At 42.4% G+C, this 12,962-nt stretch overlaps 1 protein-coding gene across 4 annotated transcripts in view; it reads right to left on the bottom strand.

The window, feature by feature from the left end:
* LOC143930230 (uncharacterized) overlaps window positions 1-11,259 on the bottom strand; it is a 33,678-nt gene extending 22,419 nt beyond the window's left edge. Inside the window, exons 1-2 of one of the 4 annotated variants that reach the window (XM_077454367.1) lie at window positions 11,076-11,259; window positions 4,768-4,835 (exon numbers count right to left, since the gene is read on the bottom strand). In XM_077454367.1, the coding sequence (XP_077310493.1) occupies window positions 4,768-4,825 (58 nt within the window). In that variant the 5' untranslated portion in view covers window positions 4,826-4,835; window positions 11,076-11,259. Of the gene's footprint in view, window positions 1-2,017; window positions 2,150-4,767; window positions 4,836-10,083; window positions 10,229-11,075 lie in introns of those variants that run through there. The other 3 variants (XM_077454365.1, XM_077454366.1, XM_077454368.1) reach the window with 3 other exon arrangements.
* Window positions 11,260-12,962: the final 1,703 nt, after the last annotated feature.

Genomic DNA, 12,962 nt, shown 5'->3' with positions numbered 1-12,962 from the left:
TCCCTGTTTCCTTTTCTGTGTATGTTGATTCCCTTTTTTGTGTCTACTCTAAGCAGTGCCTTTTTATATCTATTTTTTAGTATCTATTTTCCTGATTTTATTTCCTTGAATTTATGCAACAGTGCCATGCAACGCCAAGCACAAGTATCAACCCACTCCTTGTTACACCACTTTATTGTAATAAAGGTCTTATCAGACTAGAACACACCTACATCTGAGAATAAATACGTAATTCTACAATGATTGCCAGTGTTTAGTCAGAGTAGGCTAATGTACTGCAGACTATTTGAGGATGATGGCACTCTTTACAAAGCTTGAATGAAGGGCAGGATATTCTCATAATTTACAACTTTGTGAAATGTGGTTTATAGCCTGTTATTGACAAATGAGTGTCAGAAGTCCAACATTTTATTGTATGCTATTAATTAAATGAAGGTGAAACATCTAGGAAAATTGTAGTAGTCTTGGAGAGAGTGAGGAAGGGATAGCATCTCTGTGAGGTTTTTTTTATTGTTGTCTATCTCTATTTGTCACAGCAGGAGGCTTCCATATTAGATCATTTCCCCTCTACTGCTCTCCTGGTGACAACTCAGAAACTGAAGATTGTATCTTACTTTCTAACCCAGTGACAATGGTCACAATCTTACAAATAAAGATGAATCTCGCAAATGCGTCATCTAAATCAAACTCTTTCAATTTAATACAGTTTTAAAGGTTCACATGAAAATTGTGCTAGCATCACTACACGCCGGCCAAGTTAGTTCGCATGGGGGTACAATCAGATCCCACAAGCACTAGGGACCATGGGGATCTGATAAACCTGCTATGGCAGCGCCTGAAGCTGTACCTATATTGAAAGGTTGTAGACACTCTCAATCAGGTCTTCCAGGCTCAGATCCCAGAGGGCCCTTAATACTGTCTACTGGGTATATTAGATAGTCTCCAAGTGGATGATGCCCATAGATAGGCCATCGCAAGAGCCTTTTTTAGTAATATTGAGACACTGGAAATTTGCAGGAATGGATTGCTAAAATCCATCAGATTGAAGAGGTTTATTTAACAGCACAGGGGTAAATTCGACAAAATATGGTCTCAGTGGCTGGATGTTCCGGGCTTAGCCCCGGTTGATCTGGTTATGGATTGTATACTTTTATAAAAAAAGAGGCCACTGAACTCCATGGGTGACTTGGTGGGGGGGGGGGGGGGGGAATATGCTGTGACCCTATGGGGATTCCACAAAGAAATGTCTTTTGTACATGCAAATGAGATGAAAACGGATGTATGTAACTGTCAGGGTTGGGCTCAGCCCTTCCTTCTCAGAGCTCTGTGCTCAGATGACAGTTAATTGCCAGACTCTTCCTTCCACAGTGACTCACCTGGTCTTCATTTCCTGCTCATCAGCTAGAGCTGCTGGTTATATAAACTCCTTGGATCAGATCATCTGTGCCTTTGCCTTGGTCAGCATATCCGGACTCTCTCTGCTGTGTTTTCCTGTGAAAGACATTTGCTTGGCTGACTTCCCTTCTAGTTCCTGATCCTGTTTGCTGCACCCGCCTTCGTTGATCTCTGGACTCCCGTTTCTCTGGCTTGTTCTGACTACCCATCCTGGTTACTAAAATCTGGCTATGTTTTGACTACGTTTGCTCTGTTAATACCATTTTATTAAATAGTGTAATTTTTACTGCACTTCAGTCTCAATCTGATTCATGGTTGCTGACAGTATAATGATGTTTATGGTGTTGACAGTACACGTAGTAATACTAGCTATACTTCTGGATTTAATTTGCTCTGGAATTCATATGTTCTGTATAGTTTGCCCAATAAAAAACTTTTGCTTGATGAAAAAAATAAAATTGTGCCAGCCCAGTCCAAAGATTGGGCTAACTGGAAAAGGTGGGGTAAGGCATTATTTAAAGTGTTACTAAACCCAGCACCCTGCATTCATTATATCTAGTTTCTCACAGTACGCAGAACATGGAAATGCAATTGTTTTAGTAACAATAAACAGCTAAAATACCTTTTCTCATCAGCAGTATATCACAGTCTTGTGATTTCTATCAGTTCCTGGTGAAGCTTGTTTTCATATTGCACTGAGCTGTCTTATGAAGCTGCAGGACCTTCAGGACCTTCTGTCTGGACATGTCTGAACAATGCTGATTGGCCCTGTGCTGATCACATGCACTCTCCCAAGAAAAAAAAACCTAGCAATACACACCAAACTTTGCAGCCTGACTCCAGACACTGTCTTATCTGGACTTGTCCAGGGGGACAGTGCAGGGGGGGGGGGGGGGGGAGATCTGTGCATACAAGATCAAGCAGCCTTTTTCCATAATGCAGGAGATTAACCCGTTAGGTTCCACAGTGGTTATAACAAGCATTCTTTACTGCAAATACAGACTGATTTTAAGGTTGTGGGTTTAGTAACATTTTAACTATTTATTTTAGTTTAAGGTTTACACGCACTATAAGGATATATAATGTGAATTATACATTAATGTTTTGTTCTAAATGCCTAAATGCTAAATGATGGATGCAAGGCGTTAGATATTGTTTTACCCTAGGCACAACTGAATGACGGCACTCTTTTGTACAAGCTCCTAATCCTATAACCTCAGTTATTTTTAGTTCAAAACAATGCTAGATGCTGTCTGTATTCAGAACAACATTGTGACTGTGCAGAACAGCAAATAATAGAAATGAGAAATATTTTATGCTTCGTGAACCACAGTGAGTCTTCTGACTTCTCCCAACATCTGAAGCACATATTTTTTATTAACTTGCAAAGGTAAGGAGAAACTGTCACCATTTAAAGGCCTTAATATCCATTTATTAAACTCTACATCATACAGACTCTACCACCTGGTTAAGGCTATACTAACCAGGTGGCACGCATTTATATGTGTTTAGAAATGTCCTAAATGCATATAATCGCATGTCCATGTAAATGAGACCTATCTTACTGTACTAAGCATTGACTCACAAGTGTCATTATGGTAAATACAGTCCTGCTTGGCTACACCTTCCAGATCTGGTCCATGTCCCTTCTGTTTGGCCACATGGCATTTCTTAAAACAGATCTCCCCCCAAAAGGGGAAGCTCCATTGTTCCCACCCTCCACTGCTACATTTGGCACTTTTTGGGTTGGGAGAAGCGAGTACCCGATTTTGACAGGTACCCGCTCCCACTTCTTTGTAAGATCTCTGCATGGTGATCTACGTCATGTCCGGCCCCTCCTCCTCCTCTCCCCTGCTGCTTTTTGGGACCCGTGTTTCGCCAGAAGATGACGGGATCATTCAGAAAGCACAGAGCAACTCGTACATGCACCGTAGGAAACCAGCTGTGAAGCCTGAATGCTTCAGCCCTGGTTCACACTGACTGCAAGAATGAAATCATGCAATTTCATTAACGCATGTAAGTCCCGATTTGGGAGGCGATTTCAGAGACATCTGTGCGGGTTTCTGCACAGTTGTCAATGGAAATCGCACCCCGAGATTGGCAAAGTAGCACAGAAACTACTTTTCGGAATCAGTGCGGTGCCGCAAATGAGCCGCTGCCATTGCCGGCAATCACCACCAATTTGTAATGCAATTTGACATGTAAATTGCATGCCAAATGGCATCAATGTGAACCAGGGCTCACTGTTGGTTTCCCTTACTTGCAATGCTAGCGCTTGCACCTGAAGCTGATAGACAAATCGACTTGTGGGATTCGATTCCTGGACAGGTAAGTGTCCTTATTTGTATTTGTAGCTGCTGACATAATTTTTTATTTATTTTTTTTACAGTCTGGAACTCTGCTTTAAGCTAACAAAAAGCATTGTCATTAAAGTATTACAGGTGGGAACAAGTGTAAAGTCCAATAAGTAGTAGACTTCTGTTGGTTATAATGATCTTTCTGATGCTTGGTGTGCTCCACCTCTCTGTTCTTTACTAGCAGAGGAATATGCAAACAAAACATTATGCATGTAAATTAAATGTAAATACATAGAAACAATTATATAATAATATAATTCATTTGGTGATATAACTAAATTTTTTCATGCTGATTTCCAAAACATCTGTTAACCACTCCATATATATAACATTTGAACAAACAAACAAACAACCTTCTGCTATAAAACATATTCCAATATAAAATTAACATTTTTAAATGTATTCATACATTTTGGCCAACATGTACTCTGCTACCTCTTTGGTAAAAATAAATCACAATAAGTGTATATTGATTGGTTTGTGTGAAAGGTATAGCGTCTGCAAAGGATGGGATATATACAAGAATTTTTATTTTGTGATAGTGTGGCTAGCAATCTGATACTAACTGATGCTGGGGGGGGGGGGGACTGACTAACTGCCATCACCAGTAATACTAATACAGAGATTAGTGCTAATAATATACACTGTCACTGTACTAAAACACGGGCAGGAGGGGTTAACATTTAGGGCTAATTAAGGGGTACTGTGTGCCTATCAATGTTTAATGTGTGTACTGTTTTACTGAGTGACATGCCGGTTTTTACAGAAAGAAAAAAAAAACGCACATCACTGCTGACTGTAGAGAGCGTGCAGGTGCCCTCTACTCGGAAATACTGGATTATGTACATGTTCATGATCCAGTGCATCCAGTAAATCTGAGGTAGGTGGTAAACAAGCAGTTATCTATAGTATTTTACATTTTCTCACTAATCTTTTTCCTTTTCTTTAAATTTAAGAAAACATACTGTAATACAACAATATATTGTAATGATCTATATAATAAAGCTGTACTTGCCTTTGCCAATAGCGTATTGCCCACAGTCAGGGCACATCTCTGTGTCTGAAGAGTTCATATTTTATGGCCTACATACAAAAAAGCAAGTCTCTGTTAGTTCTGTCACACTGTACAAAAACTTATATCACAAAACATATTAATTTATTTATTTAGACCAGAGCTATATAAGCTGTTACAGCAAAAGGCCACCATTTTAAAGGGCGGTAGAAGCCACCGGTTCCACCAGAGAGTCCTTTTGTACAAAAACTGTCATCTGATGGATTGCCCCATTGCAGAAGAATAAAGTATAACTATGGGCAAAACTTGGCAAAGGATTAGAACACCTGTCAGTTCTTATTGCTGTCTATGCCCCCATTAGGGAGATTCACCCTCTCTATTTGTCCTGTTTACCATTATCACTGAAATGGAAAGTAAAAGAAAATTCCAAATTTTGGGCTTTCCCCAGAAAAATAATAGAGGGCAAATCTTCCAATGGGGACACTAGTTCTGGTGACTTCCCTTAACAACTTAAGGACCAAGCCTCTGTTTACAAGTTAAAACTGTTTTTTTGCTAGAAAATTACTTAGAACCCCCAAACATTATATATGTGTGTGTATATATATATATATATATATATATATATATATTAAACCAAGAGAATAAAATGGCGGTCATTGCAATACTTTCTGTCATACTGTATTTGTGCAGCGGTCTTACAAGCGTATTTTGTTTTGGAAAAAATACACTTTTTTGTATTAGACAACAGTAAAGTTAGCCCAATTTTTATTTTTATATTGGGAAAGATAATATTATGCAGAGTAAATTGATACCCAATATGCCACACTTCAAAATTGCGCCCGCTCGTGGAATAGCGACAAACTTTTACCCTTAAAAATCTCCATAGGCGACGTTTAAAAAATTCTACAGGTTGAATGTTTTGAGTTACAGAGGAGGTCTAGGTTTCATATGACGACGCTACTCACATATGCATTCGCTTCTGCACGCGAGCTCGGCGGGACAGGGCGCGTTATAAAAAAAAAAATCTTATTTATTTTACCTTTTATTTTTTATTTTTACACTGTTCTTTAAAAAAAAGTGTCACTTTTATTCAAATTGCAAGGAATGTAAACATCCCTTGTAATAGAAAAACAGCATGACAGGACCTCTTAAACATGAGATCTGGGGTCAAAAAGACCTCAGATCTCATATTTACACAAAAATGCAATAAAAAAAAAAGACCCCTTAAGAGCTGTGGGTGGAAGTGACGTTTTGACATCGCTTCCACTCCTGCAATGATATGAAGATGGATGGGCATGGGCCATCTTCCCCTCACTCGTCTCCATGTCTAGCCAGGAGAAGGACCTGATCGCCTCCGCCGCTACCAATGGCTGTGGAAAGGTACTGGAGCACGGGGCCCGTCAATGAAAGTGATCTTACGGCAGAGACCACTTTTATCTGAAAGAGTACCGCCCGCTGAAGAAGAGGATACTGGGTTTATGGCAGCTAGCTGCTGCCATAACAACGAAACTCCTCTTCAAAGTACCAACGTAAAACTGCGGCGGGCGGTCCGTAATGCCGCGTACACACGATCAAACAATCGGGTGGAAAAGTCCGGCAAACTCAAGTCCGCCGGACAACCCCCCCATGTGTAGCCTCCGGCAGACTTTTTTTACCCGAAAGTACGGCGGACTTAAAAAATTGTTTTGCACTCCAATCTTCCCGCCGGACTTGCATTTCGGCGGACAATCCGGCCATTAGTATGCCAGTCCCCCGTACTTTTGAAATGAACAGACTTTTTCCGCCCGGAGAAAAGTCCGCTCATTTTGAGCAGGTCTCCAGGTAGGTGGGGCCCGCGAAGGAGACATTGGCGTGGGGGTCCCCCCAGGTCCACATCAGACCCTTGTCCGAGCACGCTACCCGGCCGGCCAGGAAAGAGGGGATGAGTGAGCGCCCCCCTCCTGAGCCGCACCAGGCCGCGTGCCCTCAACATGGGGGGTGCCTTTGGGAAGGGGAGGCCGCGCGCCCCCCCCCCCACCCCAAAGCACCTTGTCCCCATGTTGATGAGGACAAGACCCCTTTTCTCGACAACCCTGGCCGTTGGTTGTCAGGTTCTGCGGGCGGGGGGCTTATCGGAATACCGGCCCCCCACCCTATGTGAATGAGTATGGGGTACAATGTACCCCTACCCATTCACCTGTGAAAAAAAGTACAAAAAAAATACAACACAGGGTAAAAAAAGTTTATTGCACAGCTCCGGGGGTCTTCCGTCTTCGGGGGTCTTCTCGTCGGACTCCTCCACTATCTTCTTCTAGCTCTTTTACTAGCGGAGGAGCCCGGCTTTCTTCCTCGCCGCCGGCCTCTTCTTCCGACTTCGGGGGTCTTGTCCCCCTCTTTGGTTCTTCTGCCGGGCCACCGCGTCTTCTTATAGCTCTTTTACAGGCGGTGGCCCGGTCTTCTGTCGCCACTGTCGTCGTCGCCGCCTTCTGTTCTTCTGTTCTTCTCTTCAGATGTTGACTCGTCGCTCCCTCTACTCACAATGACGGGGACCGGGCGCACGGCGACTTATATAGGGACATCACCGGATGATGTCCCCGCCTATTATGATGTCACAGTCCCAGCCATCATCCCAGTCATCATCCGGTGATGTCCCTATATAAGTCGCCGCGCGTCGCATCGGAGCCATTGTGAGCGGAGGGAGCGACGAGTCAACATCTAAAGAGAAGAAGAGAAGAACAGAAGAACAGAAGGCGGCGATGACGACAGCGGCGACAGAAGACCGGACCACCGCCTGTAAAAGAGCTATAAGAAGGCACGGTGGCCCGGCAGAAGAACCGAAGAGGGGGACAAGACCCCCGAAGTCGGAAGAAGAGGCCGGCGGCGAGGAAGAAAGCCGGACTCCTCCGCTAGTAAAAGAGCTAGAGGAAGATAGCGGAGGAGGCCGGCGAGAAGACCCCCGAAGACGGAAGACCCCCGGAGCTGTGCAATAAACAATTTTTACCCTGTGTTGTGTTTTTTTTGTACTTTTTTTCACAGGTGAATGGGTAGGGGTACATTGTACCCCATACTCATTCACATAGGGTGGGGGCCGGTATCCGGGGGCCCCCTTATTAAAGGGGGCTCCCGGATTCCGATAAGCCCCCCGCAAGCAGACCCCAACAACCAACAGCCAGGGTTGTCGGGAAGAGGCCCTTGTCCTCATCAACATGGGGACAAGGTGCTTTGGGGTGGGGGGGCCGCGCGCCCCCCCCTTCCCCAAGGCTCCCCCCATGTTGAGGGCACACAACCTGGTACGGCTCAGGAGGGGGGGGGTTCCCCTTTAAGTCCATACCAGGTGGCGGGGCCAGCGACGTCTCCTTCGCGAGCCCCGCCTACCTGGAGACGCGCTCGAAATGAGTGGACTTTCCTCCGTGTGTGTGTGTGGGCGAGTCCGTTCATTTCAAAAGTACGGCGGATAGTACGGCGGACTTAGTACGCCGTATTAGTCCGCTGAAAAAGTGCCCTGTGTGGGCAAGTAGCCCATTCGGAAAGTCGGATGGACAGTCTGGCGGGAAGTCCGCCAGACTAAGTCCGCCGGATAGTCGGCTACGTGCGTACGTGGCATTAGTGGTTACTTTGAAGGGATTTCCTCTCACTTCCTGTTTGGCTATAGGACAGGAAGTAAAGGGAAATCTCTGTAAAATCTAACTGGGGTTTGTGACAGACCTAGCTGGGACACAGGCTTTTTGAGAGCACTGAGTGCGAGCCTCTTGCCTATCGATTATGGGCCCTGGATTTTAAGGGGCACAGGGTGAATGAGAACCCCACTATAATCTGTGCTAGTCAGATTCAATGCTGTATATATGTATATATAATGTGTGTTGTCTCATGCTGTTGGGACACACACTGTCAGATGCTAATGTCATTAACTCCAGACACCTGTCTCTTGTGTAAATGAGTCTAGTCTGGCTTGTAAGGACATTCCAAACGTTGTTGTTTGTGCTAATTAATCCTTTGTTTATGTTTATAGTAATGTTTATTGAATTGTGAGTTAGGAGCCGAAATGTCTTATCCTTTCAGTCAAACTAGTCTGAGTGTTGATTAGATAATTAGCTCATGCTAATTAGGTTAGGTTTTAGTTACCCTGCTGTATATATATTTTGTGTGAGATCTCAAATAAAGGTCATTCCTGATGTCCTCCTAAGTCTGGTGTCGTCTAGTTCTTGGGGGTTCCTATAGCCAGATCCATTGGACTTGTGTTCCAGGACTTAGGAAGCGGTATATAGACGGAAGCACTCAATCGGAGTGTGGGATCGGTTCCGTCACAGGGTTATTACTCTTCATCACTCTATCCAAAAGGAAAAAAAAAAGTTTTGCCTATAGTTCTACTTTAAATACCTTTTTGGGGACAAACTGCTGAATGCCTAGTAAGCGTCTACACTATATGAGAAAGAGTACTTTGTGAGACACTGCTGTGTTAGAGGGAATAACATGAGATACTGCCATGCAAGTGAGCGAAAACTATGTGCGAAACTGTCTTTAGAGAGACTGCCAGAAAGCTTACCATGGTATGAATTGACCACCACCACACCATTTAATAAAGAGAGTTACTCAGTTCAGTGGTGGTAATATTTTAAGGACTAGAGATGAGCAGATAACGATCTCCTCGGGTGATAATTTGATTTAGCACCCACAATCCCAGCTACTGTATTCTAAATAATATTGAATGCATTATTTTTAATATTTTTTAACATAACTTTTTTTTAAAACAAATAATGTGTGCCCCCCTTCAAGTATATATCAGCCAAGCATACGACATATGGGTTAGTATCATTGTAGTTGGAAAGCTGTGACTTTGGAGACCCCCTGCCATAGTGAGACAACTCTTTATGACCTGCATTTCTAAAGTGTAGCCTTAAAAATAGGACCTTATTGCAAAGCACTATCCACCAAAAGCATCCAAACCAGCCATGCCCTAGATCAGTGATGGCGAACCTTGGCACCCCAGATGTTTTGGAACTACATTTCCCATGATTCTCAAATACACTGCAGAGTGCATGAGAATCATGGGAAATGTCATTCTAAAACATCTGGGGAGCCAAGATTCACCATCACTGCCCTAGATAGTATAGGAAAGGGGCCATGGGTTATAGAATAATAGCTACATTCTAAATACTTTAAGAAAAAAGAAATATTAAAGAGATCAAAAATTGATCTGCGGTTTCCTCTGTCTTCACCCATCCTGCTTCAGGCTTTTTCTCCATTAAAAAATGATTTAATTCGGATGTAGGAGCAATATTCTCCTACATCTGTACAATGGATCTTCCAGCTATACAATATTGTATTTTAATCGGGACTCACAATAGCAGTAACTGGAATGTAGAACCATCAGAGACCACCACAATCCAGGATGCTTGCAATCATAGATGGGAAGGTTTGGATCCTTTGTCAGGTAATATTGCTGTTTTTGGCACCGTGTCTCTGTCCCAGTAATGAGGACAGCACTAAAAGGTTGATGGGGATTGTGCCTGTTAGGGAGATTTACAGTTACATTTTATCATGGTAACAATTGACGAGAATGAGGAAGTGTGGGAAAAAATCACAATGGGAACATAGAAAGAAAGAAATGTTCTCCACTCTATCCAAAAAATGTTTGAAAACTTTGGGTTGGTGCTCTATTTTATTTGGCTTATTAATTCTGAGAATTTGCTGTTCCATCAAAAGTAAAAAAAGGTGAAAGATTATTGGTACTTCAGGAACTATTTGCTGCAAATCAGCCATATTCTGCTTAAATCTCATGCTTTGTGGATGAATTGCCTCATCTTTAGTAGTAAAATTACCTTAGCGTTAAAGTTTTACAGGATTGCGGAGATTAGGGATCATGTGCAAGGTAAGTAAAGAATGCTTATGGCTCCTTCTTTAATGTTAATTCCTGATGTGACGTGAGAAGATGAACTGAATCTCTCACAATCAAATTGTAAGATGGATTCAACTAGCAGAAACGTAATATTTTTTACTCATTGGGGTTAATTTACTAAAACTGGAGCTTGCAAAATCTGCTGCAGCTGTGCATGGTAGCCAATCAGCGTCTAACTTCAGCTTGTTCAATAAAGCTTTGACAAAAAAAAAAAAACTGGAAGCTGAATGAGTTTAATGCACTCTCTCCGTTTTTTTTGTAAATCAACCCCATTGTAAATATATAACACTTAAGATAGATAGACAACTTCACTGAAAAGGCATCTAAATATGTACATTTTTAAAACACATACACTCAACTATAAGTGCCATTAGTTACAAGCGTTTAAAGAACATAATAAACAAATGTTGTACAATGCAGTCGAATATGTACTTACATTTGTAGACTGACGGGACGACGTTAATGCCTCCAAGAAAATGTACATATTCAAAATAGCAGTAGCAGATTTCTGTTTTTCTTCATGATTTTTACTTCCTCATTGTGCGTATATTTGAATGGCCTTTGTACATAACTTGTAACCAAATGCCAAAACAAACTCTCTTGTCTAATTACTGGCAGTCCTGCATCTGACTTAAGGAAGCAATTCAAAAAATGATAGTAACAAGATCTGGAAACTCCTAGCTACTCACACAGGTCTGTGTGCATAGGTCATATACTATATTGCCCAGGGCAAAGATGCCAAACTCTGCCCCCAATTTATTGTTCAGAAGTCAATGTCTTTTCAAGACAAGAAAATATTTAAGGGTTTGTTCACATCAGGAGCAGTGAGGGCATTTTCTGCACCTGATCAAAGGCACATAGAAAGCAAGTGTTTTCTGTGTGCCCATCCACATCTCAATGCAGCTTTGATGTATGGTGCGGAAAAATGCAGTTATGCTGAACTTTTCCACTGTGAAACACACCACACCACATTTCTTCACTTGTCCCCAACGCAGACAGATTGCGTTCAGAGTCATCAGTCCCTAAAAACAGGTATTTTCTGGATTTAGGAATACACGCGAACAGTCAAAGACACTTATGGCTCCTGTTAGAACCTTGTTTGCAAGGTGCTTAGTGAACCGAGAAGAGCTGCAAAGGACCCCATGCTAGTGTACATTTTTTGCGGAAAAAATAAACAAGTATATTTTTTGAATCCATATAAGGAACATACTATGCAATATTTCCTAATAACCTGATTTAAAAAAAAACTTTTACATTTTTGTATACTTTAGTCCTAACTATAACATAGAAAGGAAATATATGCATGCAAGGCCAGTATAGCCTCCCTTTAGCCACTTTTGATTGCAACATACCTTAAATGTTTTATCTTCAAGAAACTGTTAAAAGTCCTGCGCCCAAAGAGAGGATATTGTTTATTTTGCTCAATACTCCTCTAGCGAATGTAACACTGTGCATTGTTACTGTAATGCAGATCTTTATTTTGACCACAAGATGACAGTATTCAGCCACTCTGTTCATCATAAGTTACAATACAAGAGTGCAAGCCGCTGGGACTTTTATGCTGGAAGCAGAACTTCTACAGTTTAGCTAAGACCAAACTACACAGCCCAGGACCAATTGCCAGGGGGCAGGAGCACATAAAAGGGAAAGCCCAGGAACACAAGGGGAGAGAGAGAGACATATGTGGAAGAACTGTGTGAGGCCACATGGGCCCGGACCAGACCGGGTTGGGAAAGAAAGTTACAAGTGTCATCGGAACGTCAGGTATCCTGAGGAGGCAGACTGGTGGAGATCTGTTTGCTGCTGGATCAGGAGGACATCATCATCATCATTTCAGCCACTTCTTTAAAGAACAAGGGGGGCCTTCAGCACGACACTCATCGATTCACTCTCCTTTGCATAACGATCATGTGAGAGGGTTTCTAACCCATTTAAAACTAGCCTTGTTGCAAATGTGTTTGCTGTTCAAGTTATTTCAAATTTAAAGACACGGTACAGTACGGGCTTATGCATTCAACACATGTGCCAGAGCCCATCTATTGCTGCAGTCTACATTTCTTAATTGTTTCTACAAATACTGCCTGCAGGTTACCTGAGTTAACCCTATCACCCCCTGCTAGGCAGAACTCTGCATTTACTCCAGTTCAAGTCATCCAAGGAAAGAATAATTAGTCACACATGCTCAATTTCTCCATTTAAAGGAACATACATCTGACAAGCCCCCCCCCCCCCCCCCCCCCACACACACACACACACACACACACACTTCTACTAAACTGACTTTTCCTAACCATTAAATTTTCTTAAAGTCATCTTACCCACC

This window comes from Lithobates pipiens, unplaced genomic scaffold (assembly GCF_037356315.1).
Source record: "Lithobates pipiens isolate NorthernLeopardFrog02 unplaced genomic scaffold, aLitPip1_a1.2 Scaffold_25, whole genome shotgun sequence".
Lineage (NCBI taxonomy): Eukaryota > Metazoa > Chordata > Amphibia > Anura > Ranidae > Lithobates > Lithobates pipiens.
The sequence above is the reverse complement of the archived record's forward strand: the minus strand, read 5'-3'. Positions and strand labels throughout refer to the sequence as shown.